General features: G+C 39.2%; 2 protein-coding genes across 4 annotated transcripts in view; both read right to left on the reverse strand.

Annotated features, from left to right (window-relative positions):
* Positions 1-4,057, reverse strand: part of LIX1 (limb and CNS expressed 1) — a 38,503-nt gene extending 34,446 nt beyond the window's left edge. For all 3 annotated transcript variants that reach the window (XM_048931877.1, XM_048931876.1, XM_048931875.1), the window contains exon 1: positions 1,215-4,057. In XM_048931877.1, coding sequence (XP_048787834.1) covers positions 1,215-1,296 — 82 coding nt within the window. In that variant the 5' untranslated portion in view covers positions 1,297-4,057. The remainder of the gene's footprint in view (positions 1-1,214) is intronic.
* Positions 4,058-4,180: 123 nt separating this feature from the next.
* On the reverse strand, positions 4,181-16,150 carry RIOK2 (RIO kinase 2). Its single transcript, XM_048931869.1, has 10 exons — positions 15,751-16,150; positions 14,801-14,939; positions 13,823-13,939; positions 12,713-12,888; positions 12,184-12,272; positions 10,162-10,353; positions 9,677-9,769; positions 8,011-8,538; positions 7,448-7,541; positions 4,181-4,495 (listed from the first exon to the last, which is right to left on the reverse strand). Exons 1-10 carry the CDS (start codon positions 15,814-15,816, stop codon positions 4,334-4,336), a joined length of 1,656 nt encoding a protein of 551 aa, XP_048787826.1. The 5' UTR covers positions 15,817-16,150; the 3' UTR covers positions 4,181-4,333.
* Positions 16,151-16,359: the final 209 nt, after the last annotated feature.

The following is a 16,359-nucleotide window of genomic DNA, read 5'->3' on the forward strand; positions in this document are numbered from 1 at the left end:
ATCACAGCTTGAATCTCTGGTTGATCACCTGAGACAAGCAATGAGTCAGCCCTGGGAGCACAGGTGAGGGCAATTCACCTTTGCTGCTGGAAGGGGTGAAGCCTGGCTCCATATCTCCTTGACCCATTTAAGAGCTGACTAGCAGTGGGGAAGGATCTCTTTCTGGAGATCCCTCCTTGGGAGTTTTCCAGCAAGCCTAGGACAAGGGTAAGCACTCTCTTTTCTTTTTGGTATAATAACCTGCTTAGCCAAACTTGCCTGTTTATTTCACAATTATAACATCTGTATATTCATTGAGTATACAATTCACCAACTTGATTGAAACAGCACCCAGCAAACTCCTAATTTAGCAGTCACAAAGCTAACATAGGGAAGGATTTGTGGGAGATCTTCCTCACCTCTGGAGGAAACTGTAAAAACAATGAGATTTAGCTATTGTTTGTTCAATTTATTGGAGGTTTCTACCCCACTACTGTGTGAAATCTATGGCAATGTGAATGTGCTCTGTAAAAATTTGCCAATTAAACAGCACTTCATTCCACGTACAGCCCTGTGCTCATCATAAAGCACAATTTAAATAGTCACATTTCCACGACGTGAACCACATTCCACTCTGTTTGTTTCAAAGTGTGTTAAGAGAGCAGTTTCCTGTGCAGCACTCACTGCAAAGCACTTCAGAACCCATTTACACAGTTTGTAAACCAAGAGAGCGAGAAAGGACAGCGAGGCAAGCAGTTGTGGCGTGCTTTGGAAAGGTGCAGCTGTTGGCAAGTTGGAAACTGGAAAACAGTTCACATTCCCCATGCCTGCAGGAAAACATCTTCTCACATTGCATCTGTGCATAAAGATTGTGATATTTATTTATTAGTTTTACAGAATCAGTAGTTAAAAAGAAATGTAGTTTCATAGTCCAAACTAATTGCTGGAGGAAGGGAGCTGACAGAAAGCTTTCCAGGATTGTCATTAGTAAAAATTTCACCAGGAGTAGTTTCTGGGATGCAAGTAAGTATCCTATGAAAAGGCTCTGAATCAAGTCTGTCAAATGCAAACTCCAAACGCAACCAGCAACACTGCCTGCGATAGGCAGAGTTAAAACAACTACAGCTTGTGATTCACACACAGATGCAAGCAGATTACTTATTACTTCTCTCTCTTACTATCTCAGCTATAAGAAACACGCTGTGAGAGAAGCCGGACAGTTTTGTGGTACTTACAGTCCTTAAACACCAGGGTAGGGTCTCTGTGAGGCAGGACTCGGGCAATCACCAGCTGCAAAGACTCCAGGGTTCTGTCCATCTCCGTCCTGCTTTGCCAGACAGCGGCCACCAACTGTCCTCATGCCCGAGTGAGCCGAGCTCAGCCTTCCTGCAGCAGCTCATTGATGCACCGGGCTCCTGAGGAGTCTCCCCTCGTCTCCCAATCAGGCACTGCCTCAAACTCCAAGGCGCTCCAAGGGCCCACCTCCCCGTGCGCAGCGCTGAGGAGCTGCAAAGCAGGCTGGCACGCTCAGTGCGCGGTTTCCTCCTGCGAAGCACACCCGTCAGCGGGCAGGGGGGAGAGACCTGCGTTTCGCCTGGATGGGGACCGTGTGTTGGAGCTAAGACCGCTCAGGTTTATTTCAAGTGAAGGAGAAAACCTCTTCGCTTCCCCCAGACTCTCAAATTGTAGAAGATTGAAGATACGACGCTTCATTAAGTTGTAAAGCTTCTCCACACGCAGTACTGTGGAAGAAGCAGATTTTTGCTGAGAAATAACAGCAGCAAACTGGAAGTATGTTCTTTTTCCTTTAGTCCTGTAGCAGGGATGGGACTTTGATATTAACAGCAAGAGGAAAATAGATTGAAATAGCAAAATTAAACTTGTGGTGTGTTAACTGAATTTGAATCTTTTTTCCTCACTCCCTACACAGTGTGTATTAAAATGACAGTATGTTAAACTACTAACATGTAAGAGAAAAGTGCAGTGGCCTCAACGAGCGCTCCAGTCAGGACAGACACAGATGCAATGGTGAAAACTTGAAGTACAAACGTACATACGGTGCTGCCAAGCACATCTGTGTAACAGCCACAAGCTGCACCAATCAGGGCTGCGCTGCCAGTACAAAGCGCTCTTATTTCAGTTCCTGTAAAGTCTTCCTGGTTTGGAAAAAAGACACACGAGAGTGTTCTTTAATTACTATAGTCCTTCCTTCCATGTTTCCAAACAACTTTTATCTTTTTTTAGGATGGAAAACTGCAACACAAACTTGTATCTCTTCTAACACCTACCATTGCATATAACAAGTGCATTGTACAGTGTGTATCCACTCCCTATCTTCAAATTTTGCCTACAAGATAATGAACCACCATTATGACTACTAAAATACATTGAACAGGTTTTGTTACAACCCACGTTCCTTGCTGCTGAGCTGCAACGCTGCTGTCCTAACCACTGCGTTTCCTTAAGTCCACTCTAAATAGCACTCCGAAGTTTACTGTGTGCAAACGTTGCTGTGACCTTCAGTGACTTCAGATATTTCAGGAATTCTGCTGCTTTAAAAAAAAAAGAAAAAAGAAAAAAAAAAAAAAAAGCTTAATAAAGATATATTAAGTGGTAACCATGAGGCTGTTCTTCCCTCACTAACTCCAGTAAAAGGAAATGATAACTTACAGCCATCCATTAGAGTACTTTTAAAACAGTTAATGGATGTTTTAAAGGAACACTGTGAAAATAAACAGCAAAGATTTCCATCACCGCTTCTGTTCTGTGGAGCTGAATCAAGCGGGACAGCCTTTGTGTATTTTTGGAACCCATTACCAACACAGACTTAAGGTCATGCATCAGAAAGAACTCATTCGCTGTGAAAAGTTCAGACTTAGAAGCCAAGAAGCGCACACACATCTTAGGCAAAGAACTGCAACTGAAATACTGTTGTCACTGAAACAACCTCTTAATAGATAACAGCCTAGAAACATACAAGGATGTTTTTTCCTCTGGATGTTTGAAATAGAAATGTAATTAAATTAACTTAGGTCACATTTCTGCTCCAGATAAAATGAGTTCTATCTGGATCAGAAAATAGGATTGTGTATCTTGATTGCAATCACTTATATCTATGACTTAATTGGGCTTCCTTCTGTCACCAGGCTTTCCCACAGCTGCGATGCTTCAGGTAGCATTTATCTCTTGCATCTTGTCACTGGCCTGCCATGGCTTTAAGGACATGTACAGATGCTGGCAATACTAGCTTTTGTATTGTAACAGCAAGACCAAAGCTAGTAGCTTTCAAATCAAGAGCATGCTTCAAGACAGAACAAAGCTTATGGTTCTTCAATTAACTACAAGCTGAATATCAGGTAGAAGGGGTAGAACAGATAACATCAGATGTGTGCACGTAACATCTAAAGTATCATTCAAATTCCTGATTTCCCCCTGGCAAATAGAAGATGTATGATGTTGGAAACTACAGACTGATAACTTAAACTTCACCAAGTTATCCTTCTGCAGAAAGGCTACAACTCATATCTTAAGTGCAGATACATCAAAGCATTTGATCTTTTAGGCCTTCAGAGCCCCAGGATATAACATAAAAGATATGGTAATATTTTTGAAAAGAGAAGTTCACGGTTCTCATTGCTATATGTGAGTTACTAAAGAAATTAAATTTACTGGTAACTGCACAGGTACATCTGAAACCCAAGTGACTGCCATATCCATAAAGCACTTGTTACACTTCTTTCTGGGCAAGATTTTTTATGTGAGACTGCTTAGAATGAAAGTTAAAAAAAGAGTTGATAAAGAATTCAAAGAATGAATAGCGTTATATTGTTTGATGGTGTTTGCTCAAGGTCACAAGAAATCTTATGGAATAGAAAAATCTAATGGGGTAGAAAAGAAAGGCCATTTGTTAATATTTCCTTGTGATTTTTAATTAAGCCAAACGTTTATAACTGGGCAGCATTTTGCACTGAAACTTCATGTCATTGCAAAAACTAGCTCTAACCTTGAAGGAAGGGATATTTTAAAAAGAAATCCTCTGCACAGTGGAAGATTTTTAATCTATATAAACACAGTAAAATCAATTTAAAACAAGGTACTGTTGGCAATTTCTACAGTTAAAGGATCACATCTAGATTTAGCTTAAATTACAGTCAGTGGTTTTTAACTAGAAACACAAAAGAAAATTTTCCAAACAAGACCATAGGAACAAGAATGATATTTATTAGCTTTCAAAAGAACAGTGTTGTATAGAAGAGCTGCTGCTCCATTGTATAAAATGAATATCTGTTATTAATAACATTCTTTCAACTGTATGTACTATTTGTTTCCTGATGTTTACAGTAGTTTCAATAAATTATCCCCAGAAACTAGCTGCGTCCAAGCTTGACTTAATGTTGTACATATTTTCTCGACGCTGTTTGGTATAAATATTTGCCTCTCCTTTCTGCAGTCGTTGTCTCAGAGCAGACTTTTGTTGTTTTGTCAGCTGACGCTTTATCTTCTTTTTCACCATTTCCTGCAAAGAAAGAATTCAGTATCAGAACTTCTCTGAAAATCATTTAATACAAAGACACAGTACAATGATCCTGTATTTTCACTACTAACCAGGACATGCAGTGGGGATCCTAACTGGAAACCGCTGCATGACAACAAGCTGGTGATCCATGCCAGGGCTAACCCCAGTGTATCCAAAACTGCTCCTTGCAACCCTCAGCCATGTGCTGTTCTGCACAGATCCCTGGGCTTCACGGCAATCTCAGCCAGCTGTTTGTAACAGAGAAGCTAGCAGGCAGCCCCTGGTTGGTACCAGTGATTATGACTGCTGTGTAATTTCAGTTTTATCACTTTTATTTTCACTTATACACTTTTATTTCAATAGAGTGGCAAGAAGTCCTCACAAAAACATCATTGTCTTTGATAGCAGAAATGATGAACAGAGGTGTTTCCCTGTGAGGCAGTCATATATGGTTTGATTGACTGAAAGGGGAGAACTTTTGTTACAGAAAATGTCCACGTGGTGGTTGTGTGGCTTGGAACTCCACTTTGATGCTACACTCACTGTTCAAGGCTCCAGCATCTAAAGGGGTATAAGATTATCTGTGCTATTATTTTCTTTTCGTGTTAGCTCTAGTAAGTAGCATTTTAAATGGTATCTTGCACAGTGATAAGTGCCTGAACTACAATGGATCAGTTAAAAAAAAACAAAACATGACTACAGTAGTTTTAAGAAATGTCATGCTATTTTACCCTTTTGTTTTCATTCTGAGTTCTACTATGTATTGCATATGGCTAAAAGTATCCATAATAAAAAAATCAATCCATAATTTAATAGTTACAGCTGTAGATTTGTCATTTGGAACATGAAGGCACAGAGCTGTCTCAGAGTGGTGCTGGGAGAGCTGCAGCCAGTGGGACTGCTCAGGGGTACCCATGTGAGGCAGGGGCACAGAGGGACTGACCTCTCTCAGTCAACAGGCAATATGTTGCATTAATCTTGTTTATGATCTATCTGTTTCACCTCACAATTTACCAACAAGGACTTTGGAAAATATTCCTCAAAAATTCCTGAAGAAAAGTTAACAGAATTAGTTAAAACTGGTCCACTAATGTTCTCGTTCTGTCAGCAAAAAAGATGTCATTCTCTGCTTTGTATGGGTAGAGCCCTTAAAGGTGGCTTCTCTACTTCTCCTGCTGTAGTGAGCAGATGATTTTATTCACAGTTCAAGCAAGAAATCTTAAAACACAAGGTATACCAGGTATATTACACTATGATCTGTAATCATAGAGTAAATTTGCAAAATTCTACTGTTCAACCACAGCGTGCAAATCTCATTTGTGTAACCACCATCTTAAACTTCACTATAAGCAAAAACAGAAAAATTTCAGAGTAAACAAATTTACATTTTGCTGTTTTGCTGCTTTTGCTTTGGCATTCTCCCAGTTATGACTGTACCTACTGCTATTACCATATTGCTTATTTATGTCCGTAAGAATTTCTTCTCTGTGTTCAATCTGAAAATCTGGTTTAATATGTTTCTCCATGGAGAAAGCTATACGAACAACAGAGAAGTACTAGCATCAGTCACAGTGGATCCTACTGCAGTACCTTTGTTTGTTTTAGTTTTGTAATCATGTCCTCATGTTAGAAATAGCTCACTCATCTACATATCCTCCTCTTAGTTTTGCCATTTACTTCTAGCATTCAAACTTTCAAATAAGATTTATCAACGGACAGAAACATCATTTTACTCAGTGTATGAGCATGCAAATGGAATGATTACGTAAGGTAAACTGGATAAACAGGATTTTTATGTAGCTGCATCTCTAGGAAGCCTCTTCTGCCGAAGTGCTCTTATGTTTCTTTTAGAAGAGAATATTAGGTACTTACATGCCATTTGAATATTTTCTAACAAAGTTCTATGTGTCTGCTTACAGAATAAACACACACCCTCTAAACACTCAGAAAGGTTTCTAGAATTACAGCATGACCACTGCTACCACCTAATGGTGAATAGAAGTATAATAATTGAAATTTAAACCAATCCTGCAAACTTTAGTTAGCAAACTGAGGAAAAAAAAACAAAAACCATACACAAAAATCCAACAGCTGAAAAAAAAAAAAAAACCACATCAGACTTCATGCACCAGAGATTAAAGAACTCCTGGCAGGTCATTCTGGCTCTTCTTTACCCCATTCCACAAATCAAATCTAATTCTTTGTCTCCTTAAGAAGATACAAAGCCACTCTATACAGTAAGAACTCGAATGACTAACAAACATGAAGCCCTGTACAAATGTCTTGAGACAACTTCCAGACATGCCGTTTCTTGATACATTTATTTACACATATAACAGTCCTTTTTTCCCTTTGAAACTAGAATGTACTTCTTAAAACGTAATGGAAGACGTCGTACTGACTAATGTATAGACTGTGGTTGAAAAAAAGACATTAAATTCTGCTGCAAAATCTCCTGATTTGTATAATGCTGAAAGTTAAATTCAAATTATTGGAGAAACCATTACTAAAATGAGCAGATATAAGTGTTTCAACAAAGCATGAAGAAATCTTTAAACGGAGCAGGTTAAATTTTCACATAAATATTCACTTCTAAAATACAAAAACATTAATTGTGGAACAGAATTCATTTCTAGTAAGAGAAATGAAAGAACAGATTGTATGACCTATACCTGCCACAAATTACAAATTACACAAAATTACACAAGCATAGTAACAGGAAAAAGAGCAACCAATAGAGTAAAGTGCTGGATATAATTCACAAGTCAGCAATTAGAAAATTATCAGTACCATTTGTCTATGACCATGTAACTGCAAACCAGAGAGGTACATGGTTAGTAATCACTGAAAACCAAATAATTCTAGAAGAATTCTACTAACATCTATGTGAAATTTAAGACGGTCTCAGAGTGAACTAGATGATAATAATGCAGTAACAACAGTAATAATTACCGGTGGAATGGTTGAACAGCTCCCAAGACTGCTGACTGATGTGGTCCTTGTTCTTGCCTTGTTCTCAGCAATATGAGGTATGTTATCTTCATTTCTGAAATATGTAAAGTTGTGTTTTATTCCACCTAGCAAAATTAACACCCTTTGTGTTCACAATAATCACATTTTAGTCATAACATTTTTGAGACATAATTTGAACTGCTAGCAGAACATCTAAGTACTACAGAACATTTCCATTGGAAACATTAACACTAACAGCTCAACACAGGCATTTATGACAGGAAGAAGTACTGCACAACAGGCACTTGTATACTGCACACATGAAAAGCAGCCTGTTATTACTACAGGACAGGACAACTGTTGCATCATACTTATGACTGGTACTGTACATGTAATGCCTCATCAGGAAATATATTAATGCACTGTTTTAAGAATAAATTTAATTCTTAGCTGGCACTTTGAACTATGGTGGTGAAGAGCAGTTGCTTTTGAACTACTTGTAAGATTTTCATTTACTGGGAGGCAGTGCAGGAAATACATGGTTATACAGTAAAAATATTTACCTGTAAGGCTTCAACTTCTTGTTTAAAGTTGACAAGTCAACCAGATCAGGACATTCATCATCTTCATTTTCCTTGTCAATGCAGCACTCTCCTTGAGCTGTCTGATTTTCTGAGGTACCTTGGAGCATCTTTTCATGCTCAGAAAACACAGTTACACAACTCTCTGCATCTTCACTGGATTTACAATGCACAGGTTGCCCTTCAACCTTAGTTATGGCAGAGCTCAACTCTGACAAACTCAGTTTTTGTAGATTTTCACTAGTTTCAGTGGTATCAGACTCTTCATTGTGATACATTGCATCTTCAGAGGTGCTGCTTTCAGAATCCTCTTCCTGTATTAATTCTGCATTATCTTCCTGATTACTTCTGAAGAATTTGAGGTTACTCTCATCAAATTCTTCAAATTCTGATACCTCTGCTGCATGATCATCCTTGTCAGAGCCCGATGGGCGAAGCAGTTCATCATCTTCCTGCATTTCTTTCGTATATCCACTGGCAGCAATCTCTATGTCAAGAGAACTTTCTCTTCTGAAAAAGAGCAATAAAAGAAGGTTTTCTTTCAATATGTTAAATCATCCTGCTATGGATGTGCCATAAAATACCATAAATTGTAATTACCATAGTATTAAAAAAAGTGTTACTTTGTTGAAACATACAAGACAATGTTGGGCTTTGGTACTTAGCAGAATGTGGCTTAGCAGAAGCAAACTGCCACAGAAGATGACTCCATCTCTAAGATAGTAAGTATTTATAAGTATTTATTTACTTCAATAATTTCATTTTAACATAAACATAATCTGGTTTTAAATAATACTTGTTCAAACAGAAAAATAAAGGGTGCACTGACACGCACTGATGAAAGTGCAATTGTCCCTTGAGCAAGAGCTAAGAAAGACATAAAAACCTACTAATTGCAACAGCTTCTCTCCCAAAGTACATGAAAAATTATTTTACTTTTCAAAAAAAAACCAAACAATATTATAAATAAAACTTCACAGAATCCTTTGAGTTGGAAGGGACGTCTGAGGTCCATCTTGTCCAACTCCCTTGCAATGAATGGGGACACCACAGCTACATCAGGTTGCCCAGGGCTTTATCCAGCCTCCCATTGAAAGTCTCCAGGGATGGGGCATCAATCACATTGGGCAACCTGTGCCACTGCCTCACCACCCTAACTGTAAATATTTTTTCCTTATGTCTAAACTTTGAAGATAATATTTGAAGATATAGTCACCATGTTTACTACCATTCTGTAAAATAAATTTAAAATTAAAACCTACATTAATACTCAATATGCCAGAACTGTTAAGGCTTTTAAGAGTGGAAGAAGCTGATTTTGCATCACTGTAACATTTCCTGTGTATTTACCGTTTGTATTAATGTTTTGCATTGATCTTTTTCCCTCAGCAGAAAGCAGAAAGGCAGAGGAGAAAGCAGACCATTTTAAGGCATTCATTAGCTTTTGGATACCATTTCACTAACTGACAGTGAAGAAAACAGGGAGCCTTCTTACTGTAAGAACAACAAAAACATTTCAAATTGCTTAATTTGGCTTTTCTCCCCTCCACAGGTCTCCTATAAACATCTCAAACAGGCATCAGCTCTTTCCATAAAGCCTACAGAAAACCAAAGATGAGGGAACCCAGATTTAGCTGGCATCTTCTACCTGATGTCTTTGAATTCTGGGAAGAGCTCACTCTCATAGTTGAAGCGTTTCTTAAAGAACTCCTTAATACAGTTAACATCTCTGTCAAAATACCTGTAAAAAACACAGAAATGCACAAAACCAAAAACCAAAGTAATAAGATCTATTGCAATGACAAGATTTTATTGTGTACTTTTTTATTACTCATTTTATTTGCAAGTTAATGACTTATTTGGCATCTAGAAAAAAAAGCTAATTATCTAAATAGTATACAGTTTATTTCTAAGTATTCCTTAACCAAAATAAATCATTCTCTTTGAGGAGCAATTAATTATAAATATATCCTAGACATTTCCACTCATTCACAAATCAAACTATACTTATTATTTGGGACACATGATAAAAATGGTAGAAGTAGTAGCAGGTTATAAGCATAAAGCATGTCTGACTGCTTTTATCAGAACTTAACTTACCTGTTTTGAAAATACCATAAACTTTTTACCTACCATTCAGCATTTGGATGTGATGTTGATATCATCTGTGGAAAATCAATCATAGTGACATGGTCATCATTATCCAGTATGAGATTGAATTCATTGAAATCCCCATGAATCAAACCGTGATTGGCAAGTTTTACAATTAACTCCATTAATTCACTGTAGACAGAAGCAGGATCTTCCATGTGGCGCACCTGGCACCTGGAAATTTCAAATAAAATATCCTGAACCCTGAAGGACTTAATAAATATAGGTAAGATATACCAATTAAATCTCACGGAAGGAGAGAGTAATTGAAGTTACAAAGGAGTTCCAGAGGTGTCTATTCTGATAACCACCTCAAACCTGGCTGAGCTCTGAAAACAGACATAAAGTTATCAGGAATTCCCATGATGGGGGTGAAAAGCTTCCAGGAATGGAGAAAGACTGTGCAAGCCTCTCTAGCTGCCCTGTGACACACTGTCACACTGCCCTCACAGGGAGAAAGTTTCTCCTTATAAGCTTTTCAACTTATACCAATTGCCCCTTGTCCTCTCACCAGTTCTTCTGTTGTACTGCAGTATTTAAATAATGCATCGGCAAATTTTTATGTATGGATTTTTTTTTAAGATAAGCCTAACTTCACAACAGGAAGTCCTGTACTGAAACAGGAGGTGATCTCATATTCAAATGCCTCATAATTTCATTCACAAAAACATATTTTCAAGACTAGGTTGGAAGGTAAGGTGAGGATCCAAAACATAAAAAGCTTAGGACACTCTAAAATACACAGCAGTGAAAACAAAGTACTGGAAATGGGCAAAATACACATCACCTTCTTTTAAACAGCATGAAGAGGCAGTTGTTTTATTATACAAAAACTGTTAAGGAGAAGCCAGAACTTAAAATTTTCTTGTGATGCATGTTGGCCTGAATTCAACATTAGTGTTAGAAGAGCTTATCAGCTGCACAACACTGAAAGAAAGCACAAGGAAAGTCCAGCAGCTTTCAAACATGCTGCTGCTGCTGAACATTTTTGTACAGGTAGAAAAAATTAATTGGTAACATTTCTCATATGGTCAGGTCTTATATCATAAAATATACTCCTTGTTCTTTGAATCTGGAAATCGTGTTAACTGGTATCTTCTGAGATTGTTGTTCATTTGAAATAATTTTCATCCAGCATCTCCTTCAGATTAAAACTGCAGAACAGGCTGAGCATGGTAAAACTCCACTGCAGATGCCCACATGAAACCATTTTAAAGGATGGACAAGGAATTATTTAACAAAAAAAGGGGATTCAGAATACATTGAAGGCACTTACTTAAAAGGCACTTATTCCATGTTTCTCTTCAACTGTTATACTTTGGGATAATCACTTTTTGATTAAGCTTCCTATTTTTGATATTCAATACCATATCAAAACATAGACTTTTTGTTCTAGCACGTGATGCTTTAAATCTCTGGGTAAGCACTTAGGCTATTCTACATTTTATAAAGTATCAAATACATTCAGCTATGCAACCAAACCATTCATTCACACACAATTTTTTTAAAAATCACTGAAAGATTTTGCACAATTCAAGAAAAGTATTCCTCTTATAAAAAAAGAGTATACACGACACAGCAATAGGTATACGTGTAAACAGAGCAACCTCTCCTCACTCTCCCTTCCCCCTTATATTTTTAAACACAAGCTCTGGATTTGAAAACTGTAATCTTTCTAAATTGACACAGCATGCATCATGAACTTGATCTCAGAATGCAGAGGAAATATAACTCAATATGAACATAATAGAATATGCTATTTCTGCACAGAAATCAGTTGCAACACTAACATCTGCATCACATTGCTCTTTCAGTGTATTGCATACTTTAAATAAACTAAGTCTACTTCACTAGTTTCTTTGAACAAATAATACTGCAGGCCAAGCAGCTTTACTATGGTCAGAATTCACTCACATGATAAGGAAAAATGCAATCCCTGCTGCCTTACTGAACTTACAATTGTTAGGTTTCTGTGAAACAGAGAAGTCAAGCTTCAGTACTTACAAAGGATAGCCATCAAGGAGCTCCATAATAACTGCATGTCTGTTGTAGTCTACAGGCTTTGGAACAGGAAATTTTCTGTCATACAAAGCCTGAAAGAGTTAACACATTAAAAAATAAAAAGAAAACTGTTAAGAAAACAGTGTGTGTACTACAAACTCCAATCTAAGATAAACACAAAATCTTAGGGTGGAAGCAGCATTCTGCAGGTTACTCAGATGCCTTCATTGAGATTTTCAGACAGACAACATAAAGTTGTACAGTAATAATAACATTCAACTGAAATCCTCTTGGATTTCAGGAGGAAAACTTGCTTCAGTTTTGTACGACTTTTGTTGCAAGGCTTCATTATATTACCGGACACTATATAAGAATACAAAACTGATGTTCTCTGAAATGCATAATTTAAGTCCACTAGGAAAACAAGCATAAATTCTACTAGTACTGCAAATACAAAGTGATGAGAAGACAGCATGAGAAGTATCTTCCAGTCTATTCCACCATTGTTGATACTTTGCAAATGGCCTCCTACCTTCATGTAGGCAAACTCCTTCATTGCTGCTAGCCGGGACAAATAAAGCCATGACATTTTATGCCTGTGCTTATGGTAATCACGCTTGTTTTTCAGACTGCGAAAAGAAGTTCTACCAAGCCTGTGCAATTTCATTGCAAACTGTTGCTCATCTTCATTTGCAACGATATAAATATCTAGAAGAGAAACAGCAATACGAAATAAATACCTGACAAGTCTATAATGAAAAAGTATTTCTGGCATAGAAAGGTCTACGACACTTAGTCCAACATTAAAGAAAGCTATATTTATATACTGTCTATTAGTGATCTGAGATGGAAGAAATTATTGTTGAAGAGATTATGGTTCTCCATTAGCAGAAATACTGATGTTATCTGAAACATCTTTCATACCAGGAGGTAAAAGTAACTGAAATAGAACTGAGACAATTCAAGCTCTCTGGCTTCAGGTTCCTACAATCACAACAGACTGGTATTTCCTCAGGCCATCTGTACAGCGTGGAATTATAAACTTCCAAACAGGGAAATACAGGTCAGATGCCAAACTCCAGTGTTCCTAATAACACGCTGGAAAAGCTGCCTTCTTTCTACTGACTGGAGACAAATCCCAAGGAACCAACCTCTTAATTTCATTTCTACCATTTGCCTACGACAAGTCTCTTTCTTTAATGATGAGAGAGACATGCTATGCCAAATTACAACCTATACGTAAGAGAAACCAAGACACCAAGACACTCCAATAATTTTGATGGTATTTTACATTATTTTATTTTACAGGTGGAACAAAAAAACTGAAGTTATATTTTTGATAAAATATTTCAGAATTCTTCATGAAGCATGTGACATTTTGCATCTGTCAGCAAAATACCTTTTAAGAGATGAATCAAAATTTGGACAAAATGGTCAAACTGGAACAACACTCTTACAAAAAAAAAAAAAACACCAACCAAATGCAGTCAAAAGCATCATGAAGTGAGCCACAGATCTTGGTGTTTAACTGAGATGACTATCTAGAGATACATTTACCAAGTTTCTAGCAAAATACAAGCAAAAAATACTGATACGTTTCCTTCAAAAAAAAAAAAAAAATTGAAATGTTTTTTTGAATTACCTGATTCTTTGCCAACACCCATCTGATTTCCAACAGAACTGATGACTTGCCGGGAAGACAGAGTTTTCAAGGCAAGGTAATCATATCCTGCATTTGTTAACCGATAGCCCTGGACCACTAAATAAAAATAAATTATAAAACATTTTACTCCTTACTACAGACACGTTAGCTTCAAAAAAAAAAAGCCTAGTTTTAGTCAAGTTTCTTGTTCCTGCTTATGATACAAAACACTCAAGTACTACATTTCCTCTTGGCTAGTATCAGCCAAATTTGATGAAATGTTTCAATTCCTGCAAGTCTTAGAAAAATTAACTGGATAAAAGATAGAAATGTTATCAGCACCTCAACAGCACAAGCAATTATGATACTCCAAATGGCATGGAAGTGGCATTACTTTCAAAGATAATTACCTAGGAGATCTAGCAGGGATATAGGATTGTTGTGAGGCTCTAAACCAATCCTTAAAACTCTGAAGAATGGAGACCAAAATGGAAGGAATTTCATGTAGACTCAAAAGTGAGATGAAACTACAAGGTTGAAGGAAATGGGCAAGGGCCTGCTACACTACTACTTGATTAAGTACTACTACTACAAGTACTACTTGACTACTACTACTTGGAAAGGAAAAAAAAATACTTTAGTAACTGTTCCTGCTGAAGTGCAGGCTGTAGCACATTTGGGTTGATTTCTGCATGCACTTTTATATTACCTTATCCAATAGTTATTTCATATTTCCATGAATTTTGTAATGGAGTGAAGGAGATTTAACTGCTCTCCTTTTGTCTCTTTCCTGTCTATGAGATCTACTGGAATCAGCAGCTAAACAGACAGCATCATCATTTGTTGTTAAACAAATCCACGTTCCCAGGCTAGACAGCAGAGAAAATGAGAAAATGCTCCAGATGTCTGTGTGTGCCAAGCAATGGTACTATAGCATAAGAAGGGGTGAGAGGAGCCCAACACATAAACCAAACTCACTTCTAGTTCGTTCATAAGCCAGGAGCCTGTGTTTCCCCAGCTCTCTCAAAATTTTGTTACAACCACCATGCTTCAGGCTTGCGATAGAAGCAATTAAGCTGGCAGGAACTATTTCATGATTCTTCATTCCCATTTCCACCTAAAAGAGCAAATGAAAAACGGGTCTGTTAGCCAATGTTCAGCAGCTGAATAGATCAGATCCTCCCCAAGTGTAAAACCACTTTTCTCAGATGAGTAACTTAATTCTAACGTCTTCACAAAATCACACAATGGCCAGGAAGGAACCTCAAAGATCACGAATCTCAACCCCCCTCCCCCCCCCCCCAAACAGGCAGGGCCACCAACCTCCACACGTAACACCACCGGACCAGGCTGCCCGAGGCCCCATCCAACCTGGCCTTGAACACCTCCCGGGACGGGGCATCCACAGCTTCTCTGTGCAGCCTCACTGCTCTCCCTGTAAAGAACTTCCCTCTGACATCCAACCTACATCTTCCCTCCCGCAACTTAAAACCATTTCCCCTTATCCTGCACTTATCAACCCTTTCAAAGAGCTGACTTCCCTGCTGTCTGTAGGCTCCCTTTAGGTACTGAAAGGCTGCAGTAAGGTCACCCCGCAACCTTCTTTTCTCCATGCTGAACAAGCCCAGCTCCCTCAGCCTGCCTCTGTAGGGAGGAGGTGCTCCAGCCCCCTGATAATCTCTGCGGTTCTTCTCTGGACCCTCTCCAACATCTCTCTGCCTTTCTTGTATTGGGTGCTCTAAACTCGTAGAGTGCCAACCACAGATCGGCAGCCTGGCTGCTGTCTCAGGGACGGGTGGAGGAGCAGTTCTGCCCGCTCGGAGCGCTCCCTCCCGCACTCCTTGGGTGGGCAAGGCGCCAGCGGGCAGCCTGCGCGGCCATGCCAGGACGACAAGACTTCCCCGCCCGCCGCCCGCCTGCCCACTCACCGCTATCAGGACTCGGAAGTGCTCCTTGGACAGGTATCGCAGCATGACCACGTTCAGCTTCCCCATGGCGGCAGCTGCTCAACCCCCGGCCCGCACAGCAGCACGCCTCGGCCGCTCCTGCGCATGAGCAGAGCACGGAGCGCCGCCTGCTCAGGGATGCGGCTTGTCTGGGTCCTGGCAGCTGCATAGACGCTCGTGTCCTCAGCCGAATCGTTGTGCGCTCAGCTGGCCGCTGAGTCGTGATCAGCTCAAAATCAAAACAGAAAAAGTCTCCTGTCCGAAACTGGTTCGACCACTTCCCACGCTGTAAATGAGTTAATCCGACAGCACGTGTATCTGCCCAGACCGACTCTCTAGCGGAAACACACTTCCGGCTACAACCGCAGCTGCGCGCAGGCCGCGTGAGGCGATGCGTAGGGGGACTGCCCATGAACCGGAAGTCGAGGGAGGCTTCCCCTGAGCGCCTGCGCCCGAGAGGCTGTGACTTTCGCGGGTTCGAACCTTGGGGCGGCCGCTGTGGTGGTGAAGGGCAGCTTTTCCTGCGGGTTCCTTTGATTGCCCTAAGCAGGACTTGGGCTACAGGAGATGGAAGCGCACAAGGACACGATT

The sequence above is a fragment of the Lagopus muta genome, chromosome Z (assembly GCF_023343835.1).
Source record: "Lagopus muta isolate bLagMut1 chromosome Z, bLagMut1 primary, whole genome shotgun sequence".
NCBI lineage: Eukaryota > Metazoa > Chordata > Aves > Galliformes > Phasianidae > Lagopus > Lagopus muta.

Coding starts and splice junctions, on each gene's coding strand:
- RIOK2 (XM_048931869.1), bottom strand. CDS start 15,816: ATGGGGAAGCTGAACGTGGTCATGCTGCGATACCTGTCCAAGGAGCAC. Junction 12,273..12,712: donor AGGAGTTTGCCTACATGAAG/GTAGGAGGCCAT, acceptor TAACTCTTTCAG/GCTTTGTATGACAGAAAATT. Junction 8,539..9,676: donor CCAGAATTCAAAGACATCAG/GTAGAAGATGCC, acceptor GCTCTTTTTCAG/AAGAGAAAGTTCTCTTGACA.